General features: G+C 37.2%; 2 protein-coding genes across 5 annotated transcripts in view; one reads left to right on the top strand and one right to left on the bottom strand.

The window, feature by feature from the left end:
- irf2b (interferon regulatory factor 2b) overlaps positions 1-26,003 on the bottom strand; it is a 131,239-nt gene that overhangs the window by 58,675 nt on the left and 46,561 nt on the right. For 2 of the 4 annotated variants that reach the window (XM_028802121.2, XM_028802120.2), the window contains 2 exons: positions 6,429-6,528; positions 1,288-1,387 (listed from right to left, as the gene is read on the bottom strand). In XM_028802121.2, coding sequence (XP_028657954.1) covers positions 1,288-1,374 — 87 coding nt within the window. In that variant the 5' untranslated portion in view covers positions 1,375-1,387; positions 6,429-6,528. The remainder of the gene's footprint in view (positions 1-1,287; positions 1,388-6,428; positions 6,529-26,003) is intronic. The other 2 variants (XM_028802124.2, XM_028802122.2) reach the window with 1 other exon arrangement.
- Positions 16,727-18,028, top strand: LOC114652799 (uncharacterized protein F54H12.2-like). The gene has a single exon (XM_028803114.1). It carries the CDS (start codon positions 16,727-16,729, stop codon positions 18,026-18,028), a length of 1,302 nt encoding a protein of 433 aa, XP_028658947.1.

Here is a 26,003-nt window from a genome sequence, read left to right as displayed (position 1 = left end):
GATGATGGCTTTCAAAGGTTAGTTAAAGCATGTTTGATAATATCCCTGCCACCAATACAACTGGAAAGGCAGTAGAGCAGTAGATTTATGGCAATCTTACATAAAAAAGCTGATATAAATATTTATACATAAAACCACCACCATTTTCACTTATGTTTCCTTTTAATAAACTGAGGATTCAATACACAGACCTACAAACTGCAGCAATATTTAAAATGGTTCAATTGCAGGATTTCCAGAGACTTTAACAAAGGAGTGAAATATGTTATTGCTGCATGTGTTGAGGCAATCCAGCAGGAATAAAATGATCAAAGTATCTTGTTAAAACATCTCAAACAAACACTCCACACTTGGAATTAGACAGGTAACTCTTTCTTAGAGGTTTGCCATAAATTGCCCTTATAATCAATAACAAACAAGTCTGTCTTTTGAAATTGATCACTGGAAAGCTCTGTTCAACACAAATTCCAGACATTCATATCCAATACCTTTCCTCTCTTCCTCAGAACCTCAGTGGTCAAAATTCACATTCTCCCTCATTCCACGTAACTTGTGTGTGCTATGAAGTGTAAGTAAAATCTTTTCTTTTAACTGGCAACATAAGCCAAATTCTTACTTTATAATATTTCTTCATGTTTAATATGGAACAGAATTGTGAACATTTGTGTTTAGTAAGAAACTATATTATTAACAGGCTAAAAATTGGAATCGTTGGTGAATGAAGGGTTACCGATATAACAAAAATGTCACATATACCTTTTCCCCTGGGAAGAGGAACACTAATGAGATTCATCCATTTGAGATAGAAGCTTACTACGAAAAGCACAGAGTGGTAGGATAGTAGGCTAAACTGGGTGAAACAATACAAAAACGTTTAAAAGAATATACCATTTGCTAATCATGAAGTGGATGAATATGGATAATGATTCACAAATACACATTTTTATAAATAGAACAAACATTCTCAAACCAGCTTAATCCATTTCACGCTCACATAAAAGCCAAAGCCTACTTTGGCATCACTGGATCCATTCATTTCTCTTTGCTTAGTGCATAAGCAAACAAACACAGAAAAGAATATATGAATTTTTGGTATGTTAATACTCATGTCTTGTTGTCAAGAGTAAGTGGTTGAGTGTGGATGCAGTATCCAAAGTCAACAAATAAAGGTCACAGTGGCTTACAAATGTGAATAAAAAAGATTTAGTCCAATTTTACAAAACTAAAAGATACCAAATAAATTTTGTAGGTGATAGTTGGCAGTAAGAAATTAAAAAATATACTTACCCTATTTAACCATTTTAAGCCTGGTATTTTGCTTGAATTTATTTGATCTTCTAGCCAAGGACGCATTCGCATTCGTTCAACAGGCATGATGACTAAAAACCTGTAAAATGAAAATGATTGATCATGAGAAAGAGAAATGAAACAGTTTGACTAATAACTAAACTGGACAGGTTAAACCAGGGGTGGGCAAACCTTTTGGCTCAGGGGCCACATTGACTTTTAAAATTTGACAGACGGGCCGGGCCAGCACTAGATGCATACATATCAAACATAAACATAAAAAAGGCATTACAGTGTTAATATTTACATTCACGTTTAGTGGGAACAGTGTTGTTGATCACCCTTTTTTGCCAGTGCATCGAAGTCTGGTGTGAGTTTTGTTGTGGCAATTCTCAGAACAGATCTGAGGTGTTCATTGCTCAACTGGGATCTGTGGGGTGCTTTGTTGGTGTTCATCACACTAAAAGTCTGTTCACACACATACGTAGAGCCAAACAGCGCCAGCATCCTCTGTGCCATCTTCTGGATGTTTCGAAATTTGGCTGCACTTAATGAAGCATAAAACTCATCCAGTTTAAGAGAGTTGAACTTCTCCTTTAAGATGGTGTCACATTGGAGATCAAACAGTTCCAACTGCAACTCCTGTGGCGCCGTTTCAGGATTCTGTGTGAAGGGACATGACACCAGCTAAAATGACTTATAAATTTTTCCAAAATCACAGAACCGACGGCAGAATTCTCCATGCAGGTCGTCCAGTGATTTCCTGTATTTTTTCACAAGTCGAGGGGCCTCTTTCAGCGTAGCCAGTGTGGGGAAATGAGCGAATGAGTTGTTTGACATTTGCTTTGAGAATAAAGCTAGCTTGGTTTTGAAGGCTCTGACATTTGTGTACATTTCATGCACAAACTGGTCTTTCCCTTGTAGCTTCACATTCAGCTCATTCATGTGCGTCAGTATGTCCACAGAAAAAGCTAAATCACAAAGCCAATCTGTGTCACTCAGCTCAGGAAAATTGTCAGCTTTCTCAAGTAGCTCCAAAAATGAGATAATCTCCTGTTTGAGCTCCCACACTCGTCGACATACTTTCCCCAAACTTAACCAGCGGACATTGGAGTGGTAAAGCAAGTCCTGGTGATCAGCATCAATTTTTTCAAGAAACTTAATAAACTGACGATGCTGAAGTCCCCTCGTTCGAATAAAGTTAACGAGTTTTACAACTGGCTTCACTACGTAGTCAAGCTGCAATACGGATTTACACAGTGCTTCCTGGTGGATTAGGCAGTGTAAGAAAATTACCTCCTGCTCAGGGTTGTCCTCCTTCACCCTCTCCTGGATTCTTTTGAGTAACCCAACGTTTTTTTCCAGTCAGATTTGGCGATCCATCTGTGATAACGTTGGTGAGCGTACTCCAAGGTAGCTTGTGCCTATTTATGACCCCCAACACGCTGTCATACAAGTTCTCTCCCTGAGTTTTCCCCTTCAGGGATTCCATGGCCAAAAACTCCTCCGTTATCTCAAAATTGTCATTAATCCCTCCGATAAAAATTAAAAGCTGAGCGGTGTCCTTTATGTCATTACTTTTGTCCAGTGCCACGGAATATAATGTAAATGACTCCGCTTTTTTGTTTAACTTGCTAGCTAAGTCTTCGTCAATTAGCTCAACACGGCAAGTCACTGTCCTACATGATAAGCTAATTTTTTCAAATTTGTTCTTGCTCTCAGGACACAAGATACCTGCTGTCTCTACCATGCACTCTTTGAGAAACTCCCCTTCGGAGAAAGGCTTGCTGGTCTTTGCTAATTTGAATGCCAGCACATAACTTGCCTTCGTGCTTGATTCTTGGATGGCAGTTTGTCGGATAAAGGTGTTTTGCTGAGCCTGCAAACTACCTGCCAACCTCTGAGAGGTAGCCGTCCATTTTTGCGCTGACTGGTTGTTAGCGTAATTACCATGCTTGGTGGAAAAGTGATGGCTGATGTTGTATTCCTTTAAAAACGCAACGGTTTCTTGGCAAATAAGACGTACAGCCTTTGACCAGACTTCAGTGAAAAAGTATTTAGTTGTCCATTCCTTATTAAACACTCGGCACTCACTGTCGACTTTTCTTTTCTTTGGCCCACTCATTGTTGCAGATGGGTTCAGAGCAGTAGCAGAGTAATAACAGAGAGTAGCCCAGGCTCCGCAAAATCAAGTCAATGTATCACTGCGCCTAATGCGCCACCTGGTGAAATGCCAGGCATTACAGGACAAGGTCAAATGAATGCAGTCATAATTATGATATGATCTGATTTGGGCAATTTTGTACCAATCTTTGGCGGGCCGGATTAAAAAGACCAACGGGCCGGATGCGGTCCGCGGGCTGTAGTTTGCCCACCCCTGAGTTAAACAGTAGCTTGTCAGACCTTGATTCAGATTTCAAAACTGACAACTGCACAAATCCAAATTATTACATTAATAAATAATGCAGATTATTACAGCAGAATTAAAATTCTGATAAATAATAAATAATATGATATTGATTATGCTATGTAACAGTTCTAATTCAGCTGAATTAAACAGGGTTTGAAAATAGAGTTTAGGCTGCTACCTGATTAATGAATAAAATAAGTAACTTAAAGGCTTTAGGCAACAAAAAGTAAACATTTTGAGGGGGGGTGAGGACTGTCATTACCATCATAAAAAATACTGTAAGTGCAGGATAGACTAAATGGTGAATTTATATTGGCTCTGTGTTATTAGATCTTCTGACGTACTGGCACCACTTTCAGGGTTGCTTAAGAGAATGTTATGTTATGTTTTAGCACATGTCCATATAATATACATATCACAGAGACAGAAATGATCAAATACAGACATATACACAGACACACACACAAAAGCACAAGGAAAAGACATTGTGGGTATTGTCTTCATCTTGTTCAAAGTAAATTGCACAATAAACACATTTGGAAAATACCACCCAGGAAAAACCCTGCCACAGTTTGCACTATCCAGTGAACCAATGCTGTTTAAGTTTAAAAGTTCTGAAACCTCCCTTTGCACACTAAAAACCGTTTACATAACACACAGTATCCTTCCCATATGGATTATTAAAAGCTTTAGGGAGTGTTCAGGGTGTGTGCTATGAATCAGCAAGAGCTGCCACAAAGGCATTTGGAACAAGAACTTGTTTTTCATGTTTAACAATTATGCTAAGCAACATACCTGAATCTAAATCCTGAGTAGGAAGCAAAGATTAAACTAAACTAGTAGATCACCAGACTTTACCTGCATGTCTTTGATAATGTATCAATGTAAAATGACTTTTCTTAAAAAAGTGTGGCTTTCTTTTCTGAAAAAGGCAAGTGATTGTGTATCACATAGACAAGAAGTTAACCAAAATGAAATGATGATAAGCACTGATCTGTAAACAAGTGGGAGGAGGTACAGAACTCGCAGGAAAAAAAAATCTAAGCATTAGAATAGGCCACCTGATTCACTGAAAAGTCACACCAGCTGTTACACATCAAATCTCCAACATACCTGGCAATACCCATAGCATTGGCATAGGTAATGTTTGTATTGGCAGTATCAATAGCATATTTGTTTTACAGCTAATTCAGCAAAACTTTCAAAATTAAATATTATGGTATTCTATCACATTAGGAAAAAAGACATTTTTTCTCCCATCTACTTTATGAATCCACTATGTTCAAGAAACCAAAATAAAACAGCAATGGGCGCAAGGAGGAAACCATCCTTGGATTGGATAGTAATCCACTACAGGGCATACTTACATCCAAACCTACCCTCACTGGCACTGGGATGTGAATCAGTTTCACAATGATATGTTTAAAATCCATTCCTTCATTTTCACAGTTATGGCTCAAAATCACAACATGAAATAATCTTGACAAAGCATTTTTGAATAATGCAACACAGATGAGCTAACCACCTAAATATTACTCAAAGAAGAGTGAACATGGCTATTGTATACAGCTAGCAATATGGCATCACCTTCATAATGCCTTACTATTAATAGTATTTTGTTTAAAATGGACCGTCTACTAAACCAGCAGAGTGTCACTTAATTTTTACTAAAGAGGTGTATCTTGACCTGTTCTCTGAAAAGTGCAAAAGTAAGTAGCTTCATTGCATTACTAAATACAAGATAAAACACTTGCTAAAAGATTAAAACATTAATATTCACCCAAATGTCAATTATTCGTTTTTTCATGCAAACAAGAAATGGAAATATGCAATTTTAACCTGAAAGGGTGTATTTTATGCAAACCTTTCATCTTTCAGAGGTGATGAAATCTGATTCTGAGAAATCCATCCTTCAAAATCAACTATTATTTATTATGATTGGACCAATTTATCTTTCAATAATGAAAATAAACATGAGCAACAATAAAAAGATTCAAAACACAACATGTGCTTATTCAATTCATATTGTCACTGTCCCCTAATCATCATCTCCGCCTAAGGATATGTAGTTCCATTCTCTCTGGTTGCATCATCTCTTGTATTGTGAGAGATGTGCAGGTACTCAAAACTGGGATAAAGAGTGATCGATTACTGTATATATAATCCACATATCATTTGTGAGGTTAAAACAAACTATATGTGTATACACTATTGTTAAGTTAGATATTTATAGTAACTTACTAGTCATAAATTACAGTAAGCCTGTAATTTCTTGATGAAAAACAATTATTAAGAGTAACTCAACTAACATGAGCATGTGTTATTGTTCATTTTAATGAACAGTAAAAAATAACAAATCTCAGTTATTCCATAAATAAACAAAAAACATAGGGATTTTTCTTTGTAATGCATTAAATGTGATTTTACTGTTTCCTTTTCAAATGTACAGTATCTCTTGTTGGCACTCAGTAAGAGTCTATTCTGTTAATAGAGTATTGGTATAGTCTGCCAAACAATGGTATTAGTATGTATACCTGTAGATTTAAATTTGCTTTGTTTCTCTGATTGCACTTTATTTACCTCACAATTTTAGACTTGTACTTTATGCTCTTTTTATACATCATTTGGAGTAGTGCTGTAAATTTTACTTAAGGTATTAGATATGAAGCCAGTTAACTGAGAAAAAGTCTGACTCTGCCAAACAGTTATGCCTCTATTCTGCAATACTCACTAATGTAAACTCAAAAACAAAGGCAAACATTTAGTGGGTCCTTCTTGCTGTCTGTTCTGTGGTATAGCCTGAAGGAACCCAGTAGATCGTCCTGATGTGTCTACAAAAAAGAATGAAAAATTAATGCACATGTATGATTCTCACCATTCTGACATAATTTGTATCAATACTAGCATCTGAGAGACTTGTAATATCCCTGAAAAGCCTTCCAGCCAAAGGTTCCAGATTTCATCCTGCCTTCTTCCCTTCAACCTGCCTATTTGCTAGTCTGCCACAGTGCACTGGCAATACAGTACATACACTACATAAGGTTTCTATACTGCAACTTCAATATTACATATAATCCATACTTTATTTAAATGACTTTATTGAAAACATTTCCCTTTATGTTTGTTTAATACTTGTTTAATTCAAGAAACAAATAAATCACTTAAGGCAGAAAAGAATTAAGAAAACTGTTTGCCTGTTTACACATAGAAAATGTGTTATAATTGAGGTTAGGTGGTGATCGGCATGCAAATAAATGAAAATCCTCAACTTATTTTATATATGTAAGCATGCAACTGAAACCGTAAAACAGTGTAGAAAAAAAATGTTCATAACTTACAAAAATATTGTCCCAGTTCCAATAGAAAAAAAATCACTATAAAATCTTATGAGTCATGCATGGGCATGTTTTATGTGCATCCCATTTCTCATAATTTCACATGAAGGGAGTTAAAATGTAAAACTTATACTTTGACCTCACAATACACACAAATAATACTTTCAGTTCTCATTTTTAAACACATTTTAGTTCTTAACTAACCTAAAAATGGAACAGCTGCATATTTTGAGTATCTAATTTTATTTGTAAACCAAACCAAAAGTGACCTGCAATTAACTAACAAAAAAGTAATAAAATAACTGATAAGACTGTTCATTATAGATTAAATGACGCAACTAATTAAGGTTAAGGTTAATTCTGAAACAGGCTGCAAAATTTAGAAGCATGGAGCTCTTTCATCTCGCTTCACATAAGAAATTATTCCCAAATTTGTTTAATCCAATTCAATGTTGTAGCGGGGACAAAATGCATCTCAGTAGTATCATGCATAAGGCAGGAACAAATCTTAAACAAAGTACTTGTCCTTACTGGGCTCACTCACACATGGGGTGCACATTTTGAATTCAAATTAACCTATGAATGTGGGAGAAAAACCAGACTACTCACAGAAAAGCCTGCAAAGACAACAACCAGGTGTAGGATTTGAACCCAGGATAACAAATCCATGAGGCATTAATAACCACCCTTTTGTCTTATTAATTTCAGTGAATACAGTCAAAACATTTTTTTTTTTTGTCTTTTGTGACTGTTTTTTGTGACTACATGACACAACACTTGGCTGCAATCAGACCTAGCTAAAAAAATTCACATGCAAGACTATTCTATTTAATACCCTCTCTTTGATAAGTAACAAGGAACAAGGTTTTTCTTATCTTTACCACATAATTGTAATTTCCGGTTACACTGCCTTAGCTTTGGATTAGTTACAAGTGAACATTAAACGGAGTACAAAAACACACTCAGGAGATGGATACATTACATAAATCCTTCAGTTGCCATTGAACACATTCATAATTGATTCAATGAGCTCTACTGGATTCAAGACCAGAACTGATTTAGATAAATGTTTTGTAAGCAATACATTAATCTGATTATTAACATAAACTGAAACAGACATGGGGAAAATATGCAAACTCCACACAGACGGAAGCCCCACATGTAACTCAAACCTACAAAGCTGGATCTTTGAAACTACAGCACCATCCATTCCACCACACTGCTAGAATGTTTTTATATAAGCTAAGTAGGAGGCGGGTGGGATATTTGGTGGGAAATCAAGTCACGTAGAACATTACACATCATATTTACTTATAGGCATCAGAATGGTTGAAGACCAGGAGCTTTTATATTGAAAATAAACACTGTTGTTCAAAATCATGAAATATGTGCTGCTACCTTTATTCTCACCATTTCCAATCTGATAAAATAGTAAATTTTATCCATCCATCATTCCACTGGATGGAGTTAGGAGCCAGTAATTGTTGACTTGGGGAACAGAGATAGGACAAAGATGGTACAGAACTAGAATACACTTATGAAAATTAGAAAGAAAAAAAAGCACATTTCTTTGTTAAAGTTGGGAGAAAGCCAACAACCACCCATAGGCATTTTACAATTGCTAATGTCTTCAGTGTTTAACTTCTTCTCTGTTTAGACTTTATATCAACCTCTCATTATGTTAATCTATTATAGATTCAGTTTCTGTCTGAAAATATTGTCTACTACAATTTTATTAGTTTCTGTTTTTATCATTACATTGGTTATTAAGATAAAGGAATCAGAAAGACATCTTCAAATACTGGCTTGGTCATTCCGGACTCTTCAGGCACTATAGCATAATCTACACTCTTGAAGGGAAACCAGATGTGGGGATGGAAGAGGTACACTCTTGTCTAGCAAGAAACTTTTCTGTTATTGTGCACCTCCAAATGTTGATAGAAAGGCTTCCTACCACGTGGTAGGTCTGCCCCATACATCAAAAATCATTTCCTATTAAGTCTAAAGCCTTAATCACTACACCACACTATCTGACACTACAAAATTAAGCCTACTATATTGATAATGTTAGAAAGGACTGCTGAACTGAATACAGTACAATTCAAATTTAAAATATACATCACTGGTTTACTCCCATTTCAGGACTGGAGAAATATTGAATCTACCAAGGCAGCAATGGGCATAATAAAATAATCAGCAATTGATGATGTATCAATCCATTACCGCAATGTACACAAACATATTGGGCCAGTTTACAGATTCCAAACAACATACTGCAACAGTGAGTCTTTGGGCTATATTGTATTAGGAAAAAAACTGAGGTCCTATGAAGAAGCCTATATTTATCTATGTACAGCATGCAAACTCCATTCAGAGGACACTCAACTCCTTTCAAACAAGGGTTCAAGTACAGGAATTAAAGCTGCTATAGATTGTTCTCTGGTGGAATCCTAATCTTAATCTTGTAAAAAGCACAAGTGCACAAATCTTTATTGCAAAAAGAGAATGAAATTCTGTATTAAATCCAAATTCTAACAGTTGGTATTACTGTATAGTATTTTCCCTACCACCCCAAGAAATGATCTTTTGCGCACCTTATAATTTGTTCCAGCTAGGGCAATGTTAAGAAAAATCTAAACCATCAACATATAGTATACCTCTTAAACATGTTTTTTACACAATTTAATCTGAATTGTTTAGTTTAATTAATGCTTAAGGCACTTCACCATTTTATATTTAATGTGGATATTAATGTAGCAAGAATTGCCCAAGAACAGAATTCATCCCATTTTGTTTACATTATATCCTGTTCATGCATTCATAGATCAGTACAATGGTGAAATTGTGACTTGATACTGCCTCATGAATCCAGCATCCAGGCCTGGAATCCTGCTCCCGATTATCACCTGTATGATTTTGTACATTCTTTCTGTGTCTCACAGCACAATTAGTTTAACTGGTAATTCCAATTTTGCCCTCTATTAGTTTACATGCGGGTGAGTGAGCCCTGGGATGAACTGAAACCACACCCAGGATTTACTGTACTTCTCAACTTATACCCAATGCTGTAAGGATATGCTCTGCCCCACAATTTTGGAGTGAAATAAGTGGAATTAGGAATTGGATGTGGATTGGATTTTTTCCCTACATAATTCAAAGGTAATTATATAGGAAAACAGCTGAGATGGATTCATGATTTCAACAGATTTTAGGTAAACATGAACACAATCTGACTACTTTCTGAATGGAATCTGTCTGTACGTTGAAATGCAAGTTTGTGGATACAATAAGTCAAAAACAGTTATTAGTAATACAGAATGCAAAAAGCTATTTGGTTTGCAGCAAAATCACTCCCTGCAACTCTGAACTGGATTAGCACCTTAAAAAATGGAAGGATTTATTTAAATTCAGTAAAACTGCACTTTAACAGTTTAGTATATAAAAGAGTATACTCAATTGCTAATGGGCTTTGCATTAGTGGTCTATTTGTACACAACAAGCTCAGTTATCCAATGCAGTACTAAAAATTTGCTCAAGTGTCTATTTATCAGAACAGAGTTCACTTTGTTAAGAAACATGTTGACATGTAGCTGAAAAGAAGCCTGTCAAAGGAATGGAATGCATTTCTATTAAATATTTATTTTTTGAGACAAGTTAGATTATCTTAAAGAAAAAAAATTGATGTAATAGAACCTTCACCCAGACTGCAGAGACAGTTAAACATTAACAGACATAAAAGTAGCCTCTTCAATACATTTTACACTAATTGTTTATTGATTTATATATTAAGAGACTGGCTGTATGGCTCTCCAGAAAAAAACTGAATAACTTCTATTTAGGGTGTGAGGAACAGGCAGAAACGTTTGCAAGTTTTTTTGTGGTTTGCACTATTAGGTTGAAGTCCGCAACACATACCTCTGAATTCTTCTTTCATAAATGAAATATGATAGGAAAGTGCACTGCTTTTTGAACCATTACAAAGCTTAGCAAAAGCATTTTATGGCTTATTATAGATTAGATAGATTGATACTTTATTAATCCCAATGGGAAATTCACTGTGTTGCTCCTTATTATGTAACTTATAAGGAGTGTTGCTCCTTATCATGTAACTGTTTGGAACTACTCTTAAACATCTGTTTTATCTCAATGTTCGTAAGTCATCTTTATGATAGATAGTGTGTCTTAGGATGCTTAACTGCCCTGTCCTGGGCTGGTTCCCTCATTGTATCCAATGTTGCCAAGATAGACTCTGGACCTCTATTACCCTAAACTGGGATAAGAAGGTTAACAATATATGGATACCTGGGTAGAAGTTACTAATGCAGTATAAAGTTGAAAAGAAACATTAGGATGCCTCAACAAAATAAATAAATAAATAAATAAGGTAACATTCTTATTAGATGTAAATTACCACTATGTTATAGAACAGCTTTTAATAAATCTAAATTTAATTAATTTTACTTTGGTTCAGTCCAACATTAGAAAGCTTATTTTGTGTTATTAGATCTAGTTCTTGAGCTTTGCTTCATTGCTGCTAAATTACAAAGTTGCAATCTCTGATGTTGACTTGAGTTGAAAAGGTTAGGTATAAAAATAGAGGATGAAAAGCATGAAAATGTATTACCTATGCTAATGGTGCTATACATTTACATGAGCATGTCTTTAGTAAATCAGAAGCTCTGCTAATCTAAGTAACTGTAGAAAGACATTGAAAGGGATAAAACTGACCAAAAAATGTGATTATCATATTTTAAAAATTCAAGATTTCACCTATTCATTTAGGGAAATGCAGAAATTACTTATATTGGTTATATACAGCTACAGAATACTTAAAAAAAATCTCTGAATGCTAGATCTGAACTTTGAAAAATGAAAAAAAAGTTCAAGAAGAAGAGTCCACATGAGTTATAATTACAGCTTTATTATATTTAATAGCAAGAAGGTACAAGGTAACAAGAGAGAGAGAAATACAGACTAACAAGACACAAAAAATTAGACAAATAAACTAGCAGAGTTAGGCATGGTGTATTAAACATGGGACATTCCATTGTCATTGTAGCCCTTAACCAAGAAAACTCCCAGTTTTAAATTATGATGGCAGAAGAACTATTTACTGGTGTTGAAGATAGCTCTGGCAGATTTAGGCAGCAACTGACTAGAAGGAGATAAAAGATAGGAAAGAAGAAGGTAGAAAAATCTATAAACAACCATAATTGTAGAGAACAAGGGAAGATTACTCCCAAAATAGTACCAGCATAAGAAAAGGCAGATAGATAGAATGAAGCTACTGGAGCGGGGGGTCACAAAACGTGTGGAGAACCCTTTATAAAATATGCCCACACAAAGCAGTATATGGAAAAAGGTTTAAAGCCTAATTCCATATTATGGAAAAGGGCACAATGCCAGGATCACATAGGAAGCCATACGTAGCAGAAGCAGGATTAACGTAACAAGATGAAGAGGTAGCGAAATTGTATAAAAGTTGGATTGGTAAGAGGAAAAAAATAAAATAAATAATAATAAAAAAAAAGACAAATTCCATATGCCCCAAGGACAGATCTAAACTGAAGGTAAAAGAAAAAGGAGGAAGACGAGTATGGGAAAGAAACTAAAATTCTTTGTAGCATATTGTATACAGATTTGTAAATGTTTAATAATACCTTACAGTATATAACTATCACTGAATGTGCACTTCCTTTCATTTTGATAAATAAAAAAACAACAGTTTAAACCAGCATAGGACTAGTGAACCTTGGATAAAATGACTACTCCTTTTAATTTTGTGGTTTTATAAATTTGAAGATCTTGCACTGAGCCATTAAGAAACTGTTTGTGTTCTTCTGATGATCTGGAATTTTTAAACTTCGGCATATTTTATGTAATGCGTACCAAAGACGAGGTAGTTCATAATGTGAAAGCTTGTGAGGAAAATCATCTTGTTGGGATGCTGTGTCCACTGGCTGGCAAGTCATACAAATCCAGCTGTTTATTAAGCACAACATTTATTTTTGTAAAACTGTTGCAATTTCTCCCTGTTTGGCACTATGGCTGGCATTCCTTCTTACAAACTAGCCAGTACAGTTCTTTAAAGATCTGTTTCACAATGCAATGCAAGGTTGAACAAAATGTGCCATTTATAACCAGTGCACGAATGGAACAGAAACAGCATCACATATTAGTTATAAAAAAAAAATAAAAAAATAAAATAAAAAAAAAAGCCTTTTTAGTAAATATTGGATGTACCAAATATTTGCATTGGCCAAAAATTCAGTGCACCCTGAGTCTCAACCAACATATGGAAAAGCAGAAGCTTTAGTTCAGGAATCTTTCAGCTTGCGAAATTCTTCATTACATAATGGACAATAAGCTTAGTGATTCTTGAGGACTGTCAAATCAACCTAAACTTATTTTAAAGGCTGGCCTTTCAATAACGAAAAAAACATTAATACTCCATATCCCAATTCTCACAGACCCACCAGCTTTGCTGATTATGACCACCAAGAGTTAAAGTGTTCTGCTACGTTCAGGGGCAACTGGGAGACACACAACTCGGCGAAAAGACAATTTGGTGACAGACAACACGTGAAATCCTTTACCAGTTAGATTCAAAGAGCTTTTTTAATGATATTTAAATGACAACGTAGGGCGCCGGAAAATCCACAGAATCACCTGCTTTATGGGAGTCCCAATACGTTGAGAGTAAAGATATTCCTTAAGCCGTACTCGCAGGTCACCTTTTGTATTCTAAATAACGTTATCATACGATTACAGTCAATACAATTTATATAAAGGATTAGTATTTTTGGTTGCAGAAGATAATGTAAGATAGAGTTTGTTCCATCCATCCATCCATCCATCCATTTTCCAACCCGCTGAATCCGAACACAGGGTCACGGGGGTCAGTAGTAAAGGAGCGTCACTTTTATACATCATACCTTTTTGACAGGTGTTTGTCCCGCCCCCCTTGGCATTTCCGGTACCCACCGTATGCCACCTGAGTTAATTTGGGTGTTTCCCTGCGCTCTGATCTCTGCCTGTTGTCGGGTGCGCTGTTTGACCGGCACCAGCCCTTTTGTCAGTCGTGCGTAAGGAAAAATGGTTGGCTGCTCTTAGCCTTGATCCTAAAAACTGGGTCTGTTCATCATTGTGATCCGAGCCGGCGCTTCGGGCCCCTGTAAGGCGTCAAAAGGTAAGTCAGTGATTTTGGGGCGGAGCAGGCATCCTGCTCGTGGCTGCGCACAGCGCCAGGGTGTGTACAGAGAGTACAGAGAGCTTGAGTGAGCCTGCTCTTATCTGCTTACAGCGCCCGGGTGTGTACAGAGATTACAGAGAGCTTGAGTGACAGACCCCCTGCAAGAGGATGGAAAGGAAAACTTTAGAGAGGCTCTATTACACACCCAAGGAGCCTGGCAGTTTCGGTGGTATTAACAGCTTCTTGAGAAATGTATCAAGTCGTCGGAAAAATGTTAAGCGAAAAAATGTGCTGGAATGGATGAGTGGGCAATACACTTACAGCGTGCACAAACCAGCACGGCTGAGGTTCAAGAGAAACAGAACCATTGTTTCAACGGTCGATGACCAGTGGCAAGCCGATTTGGTAGAGATGTCTTATTACTCAAGATTCAATGATGGATATAAATTTATCCTCACGTGTATCGATGTGCTGTCAAAATATGCTTGGGCTGTGCCATTAAAGGCCAAGACAGGGAAAGAAGTTTCTCGGGGTTTTAGTTTGATCTTTAGACAGGGTCGAGTTCCTAACAAGCTACAGCCAGATCAAGGCAAAGAATTTCATAACACATTGGTCCAAAAACTACTCAAACAGAACAATATTGTACATTTTGTCACGAACAGCGATGTAAAGGCCAGCATAGTAGAACGGTTCAATAGAACCTTAAAGTCCAAAATGTGGAAATATTTTACATATGCCAATACTTTTCGGTATATAGATGTCCTGTCAGACTTTCTGCAGAGTTATAACCACAGTTTTCACACCACGATTAAAACAAGCCCTGTAGATGTGACTCCAGAAAATGCTCTGAGTGTTTGGAAAACAGTCTATGGCAAGTCAGGGCAAAGAAAATCTACACCGTGCACTTTGAAAATAGGGGATCATGTCCGTGTTTCAAAATTAAAAGGTGTATTCGAAAAAGGCTATGAACAGTCGTTTACAGATGAAATATTTATTATCGTGGACTGTTTAAAACGGATCAAACCTGTCTACAAACTAAAAGATTACGCAGGTGATGAAATTCAAGGGACGTTTTATGCAGAAGAGTTACAAAAAATAAATCCCGATGCTAACCAGGTGTACCGCATCCAGAAAATTCTAGCCAGTCGTGGGCGTGGTAGAAACAAGCATGTATTGGTAAAATGGCTTGGCTGGGACAAGAAATTTAACAGTTGGGTCAAGGCTTCAGAAGTGAAAGACATAAGGAGTTGAGAAAGCAAGAAAAAAAAAAAAAAATGTCTACATTCAGAAATGGCTTTTATGTGACCCTGCCGAGTAATTCATCGGCCAGGACTTTTCCCAACAACACGATAGCATCATTCACCGTCCAGCTAGCCAAGACAATAGAACTGTCCAGAGACTGGGAAGTGGCATTGGTGGAACTGACATACCCAAAAACGTTCAATTCCATCACTCAACCAACACAATTTACGCTAATGAATGAGGAAACAAGATCAACAAAATGGACATACACTTTAAACAAAAGCTATTTCAGGAATATTGAAGCATTGTTGTCGGAAATGAATCATGTCATTGATACCAACCCGTCATCACCTAAGGCAATACTTAAATACAATCCTGCCAGTAGAACCGTTCACCTGATTAGTGATAAAAGCATTTTGCTCCAAGTGTCCGGGGAGCTGTCTTACATTCTCGGGTTTGATCATGATAAGCCGTCTCACAAGTCACCCAACTCGGCAGATATCACAGGTGGTTTTTCCACCATGTTCGTGTATACAGATATTATCGAACCACAACTTGTTGGAGATACGCATGCGCCATTACTGAGATGTGTAAACATAAAAGGTGAAGACGGTGCAAATGTCACCATATTTTTTGAAAGGCCACACTACCTACCACTCGCCGTGCAAAGCTTCAATACTATAAGGATTGAAATGAAGACGGACCAGAATAAACCAGTTCCGTTCCAGTATGGTAAAGTAATAATCAAGTTGCATTTTCGTCCAGCAAGATCTATCAATTTTTAAACATGCTTGTAACAAAAAACTATGGAGATCCACGCACCTACGCATCTTATTACAAGATACAAGCTGGCAGTGGTCTACCAGGGTTTCATGGTCTCCCTGTCCAGTACGGTGGTGGTATTGGTGGTATTTTTAAAGCTCTCTTCAGAAAAGCAGTGCCTCTGTTTAGGCGAGGGCTAGAAATTGCTAAACCTCATGTCAAGTCAGCAGCGAAAAGCATTGCTAATGATGTCATGAGTCACGTGGCAGGTACTGTAATGAATAAAGTTGCAACACCCCAACAAGAAGGTTCTGGTATGATTGTTATAAAGAGAGGTGTTAAAAGAAAAAGACACACACCCCATCTAGCACTGCTCGGGCCACCTGCACGGCCCAGGAAGACAGCAAAGAGGAAAAAAGCTCGACACTCTGCTAAAAAAAGAAAGTCAACCAAGAGAAGATCCAGAACTAAGCAAAATTCTAGTGATATATTCTAAACATGGCTTTTGTACACTGTGCATCAGATGAATGTGCAAAATTGGAACTGGACATATTTCAGCTGTCACCAACACAAACCAGCATTGAAAAAAGCTACTATGCCGAAGTGCCGCCTCTCACAGCATTGTCAGAAAATGCCCCACTTGAGTTTTCCATTGCCGGAAATGATCAATACCTGGACCTCAACAACACACTCCTCTACTTAAGCTGTAAAATACATAAAAATGATGGAACAACTCTGGCCGCCGATTCACGTGTTGCCCTTGTAAACTACCCGATTGCTTCTTTGTTCAGTCAGGTGGACATCACCATCGGGGACAGATTGATCAGCCAGAGCAATAACTGTTACCCATATCGAGCGTTTATCGAAACCGTACTAAATTACGGAGACGAGACCCTGAAAACACAATTTTCAGCTGGCCTGTTCTATAAAGACACACCCGGTCACCACGAAGCCACTGCACTGGATGGCACAAATTTGGGGTTCAATAAAAGGGCTGCTTACACGTCCAGAAGCCACAGGGTTGATTTATTGGGTCACATCCATGCAGATCTCTTCTTTCAAGAGAAATTATTAATTAATGGGGTTGATGTAAAACTAAAGTTGGTGCGAAATAAGGATGACTTTTGTCTGATGAGCAATGGTGATGAATTTAAGGTCAGCATATTATCAGCATCATTATTTGTGAAAAGAGTTCAAGTCAACCCGGCAGTCAGACTGGGTCATGCTGAGGCCTTGATAACCAGCAACGCAAAATACCCAATCGACCGGGTTCAAATGAAAGTGTTCAGCATACCTACTGGGAGTCGTGTCTGCAACCAGGAAAACCTGTTTCTGGGACAGCTGCCCAAATTGGTTGTTTTGGGATTTGTTGACAATGCAGCTTTCAGTGGCAACTTTACACACAACCCCTTTAATTTTAAACATAACAACATCAACTTCATGGCTCTTTACCTGGATGGAGAGCAGATACCCAGCAAGCCTCTGCAGCCTGATTTTGCTAATGGACACTGTGTCAGAGAATATTTTCAACTGGTGGAGACCGCTGACAAGAGGATGAAAGATAAGGCCCTGTTAGTTGATCGTGAAGAGTTTGCTAAAGGCTATTCACTTTTTGCATTCAACCTAAGCCCTGATATGGAATCAAAAGGACACTATTCACTCATCAAAACAGGCAACCTCAGGGCCGAAATAAGATTTGCTCAACCGCTGCAAGATACAGTGAATATGATTGTGTATGCAGTTTTTGACAACATCATTGAAATTAACATGCGTCGGCAAGTTATTTACGACTACAGTTAAGCCGTAGACATGTTCAGACATGCAGCCTCCGGACACTGTGCAGCTCAGGACCGCCCTTACATCTGGGCCGCTGACACGCATCCATTTTCTGGATGTATTCCCTTCAGATCAACTGCCCATGGAGAAGTTGGTTGCCAGACCTCTGTTTATGATCGTAAACACAGATCCCCATGATAAACCCGGAAAGCACTGGATTGCCATTTACCTTGCAAATCATGGAAAAGCTGAATTTTTTGACTCGTATGGAATCCCCCCAGATTCTGAAATATTTCCCAAAGTTATTATGAAATTTTTGAAGATTAATGCTAAATGCATCACTTATAACAGTATTCAGTTACAGGAGTTTTTCTCAACCAGTTGTGGTCACCACTGTGTTTTTTATCTGAATCAAAAAAGCAAAGGACTTACCATGAACCAAATATTGGACTTGTACCCAGGAGATGTTCGTCTAAATGACCAGATGGTTGTTAGATATTTTCATCAAATAAAAAAGGGACAAACTGAAAACATGAAACTGGATATGTTTACCCAGAAATCAGAAATAAGTCAGTCGTGTGTTTGCTTTTGCTGAATATTATATGCAAAATATTATATGCAGAAAAAAAAAAAAAGATGTTGCAACTATCTGTATCCCCTTATTTGAAAATAAATAAATAAATGAGATATTAACCAACATAAAACGTGTCTGTGGTCATTATAGTGAATAATCCAATAATCAGACAGATAAAAAAAAAAAAAAAGGGACTGTTTATATATATATATATATTTTATTTATTTTTAAATGTTCACATGGTAATAACACACAGTGTAAAAGCATTTTTCACACAGTTAACAGAATCATGATACAATCAAACAAACGAAATCATCTAAATGAAAATAATAGTGATAATACACACTAATAAACTGTATATAATATATGCAGCTTACTTATTTTTTCAAAGCCTTAACACAGGGTGTAAAAGTATTTTCACAGCTTCATGATACAATCAAACAAACAAAATGATCTAAAATGATAATAACAATAATAGCAATAGTACATACTAATAAACAGCCATATTAAAACACTATTTTTCTACATTTATTTTTAAAACACTTTTATTCATACTGTGAGCCATGTGTGTTTTTTTAATAGTTGACTTTTTCTAAAGACTGGGCGTTTTCTGATCTGCCTAACCAGCCTGGGTGTTTCAGCTACAGAGGCCGAGGCCCTGTCCGGCCTTGTTGGAAAATCATGTGATACAGGAGGACGAAGCTGTTTACGGCTGGCTTGAAGCGCATTGGGGTCATTTTTAATCTCTTGAAATAAAGCCCGAACACCCAAGTTCGGAAAAATGGACCCGGGCACGTTAATTTCGGCCATAGCGTTAAAGAATAAATCCCAACCTTTTGGTTTTCCACTCTTATTTAGTGTCCCTGTCTGCGTGGCGAACTTGATCAGATCAATCATATTTGTGCCAATAACGGGTGTGCCTTTATATAAAAATTCTCCTCTTTCATTCCAGGACGTTGTGGTCGAGTTTTGTGTCATTTTCCGAATTAGCATTTCCGTATTTTTACGGTGTCTCTGAGAGACGGCATCCAAAACGTCTCTTATGACAACATCAACCCTGTCTGTGGTCGGTTGCAATGCAGGGGTCTGGTGTGGCGCTTCAGTTTCTGGTAGGATGAGAGTCAATGTAGACTTCTGTGATTCCCGTTGTCTCAATAGACTCAGATAGCGCTGCAAAGTGTGAAAATACAGTTCCAGTTTTTCATTCGGTGATAGGGCACTATTTTGTAAAATACTTCTCATCTCATGGTCAAGCGTTTGCATAGTGTTTTTTGTCATATCTGTTTCTTCACCGGCATATGTTTTGATCTGCTCCAGTTGTTTTTCTGGTACAAGGTACATTTTCTCAGCGTGCTCCATTTTTACCGATTTGCAATTAGACCGGTGAGTAAAGGAATCGCTATGCCAAGTAGTTGGCCGATAAATCCACCAGACTGATTTATAATACTTTTCTTTCGTTTAATGGCAACTTTTTTATTGCTCAGATTTTTTATAATAATGCGTTTCTTTTTAAGAATGCCGATCTGTCTGGAATTTAATGGTAGGCTACCCTTAATTGCATTTAGCGCAATTTCACAAATAGCCAGAATTAAATCATCAGAAGCTGCACACAAAATGGACTTTCTCTGCTTTGGTTTTGCCTTTATAAGCAATCGCATGAGTTGTAAATTTCGTTTAATCCTGGAGGACATGGTGTTCGGGAAGATGTCTTTTATAAAATGACACAGGGGCCACTAAAATCACATTTTTTTATCCTTTGGGTTTTTAAACACGTAAGCCACCGGGCGCTGCGACGGGTATATGGATGCCCTGAGACGAAACTCGTCGGGCGTATTAGTATTTAAATCTACCAGTAGAAAGCCAAAGGCTAGCTTAGTTGCATCCTCATAAGCTTCCAGGAAGTAGCGCCACCTTCTGGGGTACATCTGACGGGCCAATATTGATATCTGTTGCCTGTCTCTGGGGTTCTTAAACAAAACAATGTATTTTGCATTTAAAGCTATAGTACGGCTCTGTTTTCCCTGGCAAAAAAGATTCTGCACAATATAGATTACGCTCAGATTTCTATGATGAACATACTTTGTGAATGCCAATTCCAACTCATTACTTTTACAGGCAGATTGCATGAGGTCATCGACAACCACCAAGTTTATCTTAGCACGGGGCAACAACGTGTCGTCATTTAGAGAGTCCGGGAGACCTTCGACAAATTTTATACATCTGAATTTTTTCATCAATTCTGTATAGAGAGGTTGCCAAACGGAATAACAATACAGGATATTTTGAGGTTTGTGTGACATCATCTCCGTCCCGGATTCTAACAATGTTTTCACAAAAAAAGATTTCCCACAGTTGCTCGGCCCGCTTAAGATACAGGAAAATGGGTGTTGTAAAGGAATGTCCATTATTATTTTATTTTACTATTATTATTATTTTTTTCTCAGTATCAATAGCCAAAAGGTAACGACGTGAAATGTTTAGTTAATACACGCTTGTCATATACAACTTGCTGTGTTTTTTTTATTTTTCTGGTTTCTATATGCCAGTTGCGTTTCACCCTGACAATGCCAATATCTTCGATTTTAATATTTTTATGTTGTGAACACCCATTTATATTTTCTGCATACTCAAAAACCAGTTCTTTCAAGCTTTCAAAATTCACCTTTTCACAGTTCTTAACATTCAATGTTATACCTTTAACTTTTAGACAGGTTTCACCGTTTGATAACTTGTAAGCATAACTTTTCGGGCCACTGCTTACAAATTCTGTGATGTATTCATTTGTTGGAAGCTCGCTCGTCAATTCTCCTAAATAGCAACCGGTTTCTGGGTCCCACTCGTTTGCTCTGGAAATATAAAGAATTGAATCCGTGTCATAGTATAGTATTCTTTCGTTCAGTTTGTTTAAAAGATTATACAATTCTAATCTTGCATAAGCTGTAGTAAAACTCGCAATAAAAATGTTAACATTGGAAGGTGTACTGTAACGATCTTTATCATATGTCCAAGTCACACACGCACATTCATCATCAATAATATCACAAGTAGATACCTCATAGTTTGGGGCGAAAAGTAATTCAAACAGTTTTTCCGGGTCCGTAACTACAGATGTCTGTGGCAAATTAGGTCTTTGTGCAAACTTACCCCACAAGGAATTTAAAAAAAGTTTTGCAATTTGTCTTCGGGCCGGATTTTTTTTAATCAGGTGCTCACTTAATTGTACACCTTCCTTTTCATAAAACATGGACACATACAGTTTACACTGTTCTGTGTTTAGACAGCTCTCAGGATAACCCGACGATTCTTGCTTAGCTTTTAAATGGGCATTAATATACTCTGAAAAAAGTTCAGTAGAGCTTTGTTCAAAGTGCCATATCTCATAAATGCTTTCAATTCTGTAACCCTGCTGTACGGCTGCAAACAATTCCGGTGTTGTCCAGCAACCGGTTATCGCTCATTCCTCGTGAGAGTGTGTGCAGGGGCTCTGCTGTTGTGACACAGCACAAGTATAACAAAGCGTAAAATATAAGTTTTTGTTTATTTTGCATGGCAAAACAGGGAATACAAGATTTCTGGGTGGATACACCCTCACCCAGGCTAATCCAAAATACGTTTCTAACGGTCCAAAGTCCTTATAAATAATTTTTGGATGACCGATTGGATATCTTTTGGTTTTATTCACATATGGATATAAACTCGTAAAATCATAGTAATGGATTTTTTCACCAGCGCAAACCTTGTAATATAAACGTGCTGCATTTGTTCGTCCGCCAAAGAGAGATTCCCGAGGGTTCAAAGCCTCTGGGAGTCGTGCGGTTTTCAGGAAATTCTGCACACTGGTGTTTTCACGAACCATTTGTCGCCAATTATGTTCCCAGATTTGATGCACCTGAAAACCCTGCATTTTTAAGTAGTGAACTTTTTCCATAGTTCTTGAATAAAGTGAACCGAATGACGTGTTTGTAACACTATTCCATGATTTTTCATTATAACAGATATTACACCCGTGAAAAAAACAACCGTTAAATTCAAATGCCATCTTTATGCCGTTATTTTCGGCATAGCCGTCTAGATAATATTTTCCAATACGCATTTCACCTCCGGGTTTTAGCGCGTGCCGAATATCTAGTTTATCTTGGGCCTCTAAATACATGATCCATTGAATGGCCGGTGTAGAGTAGCGCTTCTGTATTCTGTGATAACTGTCTTGTAACGGCAAAGCTATGGTTTGCTCACGCAAAAATTTAAGTCTAAACATTGCCATACAAACACTCGCTAAAGTAACATATTGAAAAGGATCAATCGATAATATTTTGTATTTGATCTGAAACTGCTCGTCTAAATACACCTTTGTCGTTTTGGTGATCTCCATAACCTCTTGTCTGAACAAAATACAAGCCGACCTTAGAATCTCTACATCTAAGCGACAGTACATTTTTAATTCCTTTTGAAAATCAAATGCGTCATTCTTGTGATTAGAATACCATAAAAGAAATTCTTTCTTTTCGTCTGGCATCATACTTTCCACACCATAAAATTCTACAGCCGGTCTAGGCCCGACATAATTTTGGATCTCAATCGTGTTAAAAAATGAGGAAAGTATCCTTTAGCCCCTTTAAAACCCAAAGCCTGCGGTAATTTAGACAATTTTGATGCTAAAAAGTTCAAAGAGTCTATGAATCTGATGTTTAAACCTTTCACCGTTATCGACATGATTTTACCACCGATCGTTAACAAATCCATTTTCATTTTTTCTTTTATTAATTGACTAATTACAAAATAACTGTCATAGGATTTTGCATTGTGTGCAATAAAAGTGTAATTCTTAAACTTACTATCTATAAAAGTTGATATAAATCTTTCAACACAATCGTTTCCGGCAAATTCCCAGCTTGTGTTACCATCCATGTGTAAAGCGTATATGTAATTCGGTTCGTGTATACCCGTGTCTTGCCGACATTCAAAATCATAAAATATATTTTTTTTTGACACAGGACTCTTTAATAACGGTTGCATATAACATAAGTGATTGTCGCAGCTTGTGATTGTTTCTTTACAATGAGGACATAGCCTCGGTTTGCAACGGTGGGTAAGCTCTGTATAACACTGACAGTAAGTACAGTATTCTTTCCACTGGCATGCTTGTTTGTTTTGGTGTCTCTCATGGCAATCGTTTGATTGACAGATGATTTTGCATATCCGGCATCTGGTTAAACAGCCTGTTACTTCAATGCAGGAAGCATCATGGCAGGCCCTGCATGTATTGGCACAAACATGGCGATCTTTGTGAGAATAAGCAGCATGGCAAATTTCGCAAAAATAATTAGCCCCGATAAATTTCTTCACGTTTAAAATCCCATAATAATGCTCACTGTGTAAGAGTAGGAAAATCACTTTAGAGTTTGTAGGCGTAGGACCCGTTGTGAAGTATTTCCACGTACTCTCATGCATGTATAGTACCTTTATAGAAACATCTAATAGACGCTCAAATTTTTCTACATCTGAAAAAGATATTTTCTTGTCACCCGAAAACCCCAATTGTTTATGCATTTGTCTAGCTTTTTGCAGAATGCAGCTATCCGGTTTACCTTTCCGACTGAGTAAGCGGATGACAGCGCCTGAAAAACATAAATTACCCCGATATGAGAAATCTACTAATAGACGTCGTTTAGTATTAATAATTTTACTGAAGAGTAATGTGTTAATTCTAAGTCTTGCACCACCACGCATGTTTTTCACAATGGTTACTACAAATCGGAGAGAAGAATCTGTAATAATTTCTGTATTACTCTGCAGCATCTGAGACACGTAATTTAAAAAGCCTGTGGCGTCAAAGCTGTCTAGATTCTTTTTTTGGGAATAAAGATTGTTTTGCAAACTCGGGGAAATAAGTCGCAATTGAACAAAATCACAAGGTGCAATATTCGGGGATAATGCATCTAAAAGACCCTGAATACTTTGATGGACGATGTTTATGGCCTGTGTATAGGAAACACTATAATAGCTATATAAAATAAATATGGATACGTACAGAAATTCATTAAGCTCGCCGACCCAAAAGGGCCCCGCGAAAAAGCGACACACACCCAATCTTTTCATCTATACAGTTTTGCTCATTTTCTGAGGCCTTTGGGCGGCAAAGTTCTTATCAGTCGGGTGCACACAGGGCTAAGCAAGGTTAGCAGTCCACGTCAGGGCGTTGGTCAGCAAAGTTCTTATCAATGGCTTGCACACTGGGTTATGCAAGCCGGGCCCCCTATCCATGTGTTGCTCTTGCCTAACGCTAGGGTACATTGAGCACTATAATAATAATAATAATAATACATTCTATTTATATAGAGTCTATTCCATGCACAAGGCACTTATGGGATATAAGAAGCAGATCATAAAGTCATAAAGAAGATTACGACCAAAAAATCAAAGAAAATATAAATAAATAAAGCACAAACACATACAGGCTGACCCCTGAAGATCACAGGTGTCCTTATTGTCTGTGATGAGAACGCCAAATACATACACACTCTAGATTTTGATATTAACAACAAAATTTTATTTTTTCTTATTTTCATACCTGTAGGTTGCCGAGGTGCCGTCACACTTCCTAATAAGGTGGTTGCAACTCGTCTTGGCGGTTTTGTGGTGGCTTTTCTCGGTGAGACGGTCGTTAATCGAGATTCAAGCAATTTCTCACGTGCTGAAATATTGTTAAAAATAATAATAAGCTGGTGGATGTATTTTTATTATTAACAGTGTACATACAAATATCCTTATAACCTTTAAGGTGTAAACCAATAGGTTTTTTTTCACTAATTATACGTGTATATATATTATACAAATCTTACCGGACGATTCGGTACTAATTCTATGTCGATCGGAAAGCTGAGCATCAAATTCAACCGAATCTAAGAAGCGAGCCATAATGTTCCAGGAATGCAGAATGCATTAAAATATTTTAATGTGTAATTCGGCTCAAGTCAGTTATATATTAGGCTGATAACCATCTAACATTAATCAAACATTATCGTTTATAAACACACGGTGAAAACGTAAATAAAAATATTCCATGGAATTTTATCATTTTATGTCATGTATCAGGGTACCTCTAGAATGTTCCAATGTTATCACTTATAGACAGCCGGTGAAACGTATATTCCAATGAATTTTTTATCAAATTTTATTCTATGGGTGCCTCTAGAATGTTCCAAGAAGGCCCGCGGGGTCAAGTACACACGTCTTATCTCAACGATCGGCAACAGATGTTAATTTTGTAAAGAAACCTAGAATTCCATTTTACCATTTCATTTATGACATATCATATCATAATAATATACAGAATTTAAAAGTACACGTCCCAATTTTGCTCTTCGGCTCGGATGCGAACCCTGATCTCCTGGCTTAGAAAATGACAGCTCTATGCGTGCAGAG

Source organism: Erpetoichthys calabaricus, chromosome 5 (assembly GCF_900747795.2).
Source record: "Erpetoichthys calabaricus chromosome 5, fErpCal1.3, whole genome shotgun sequence".
NCBI classification, from domain to species: Eukaryota; Metazoa; Chordata; class Cladistia; order Polypteriformes; family Polypteridae; genus Erpetoichthys; species Erpetoichthys calabaricus.
This window is presented reverse-complemented; position numbering and strand designations above follow the sequence as displayed.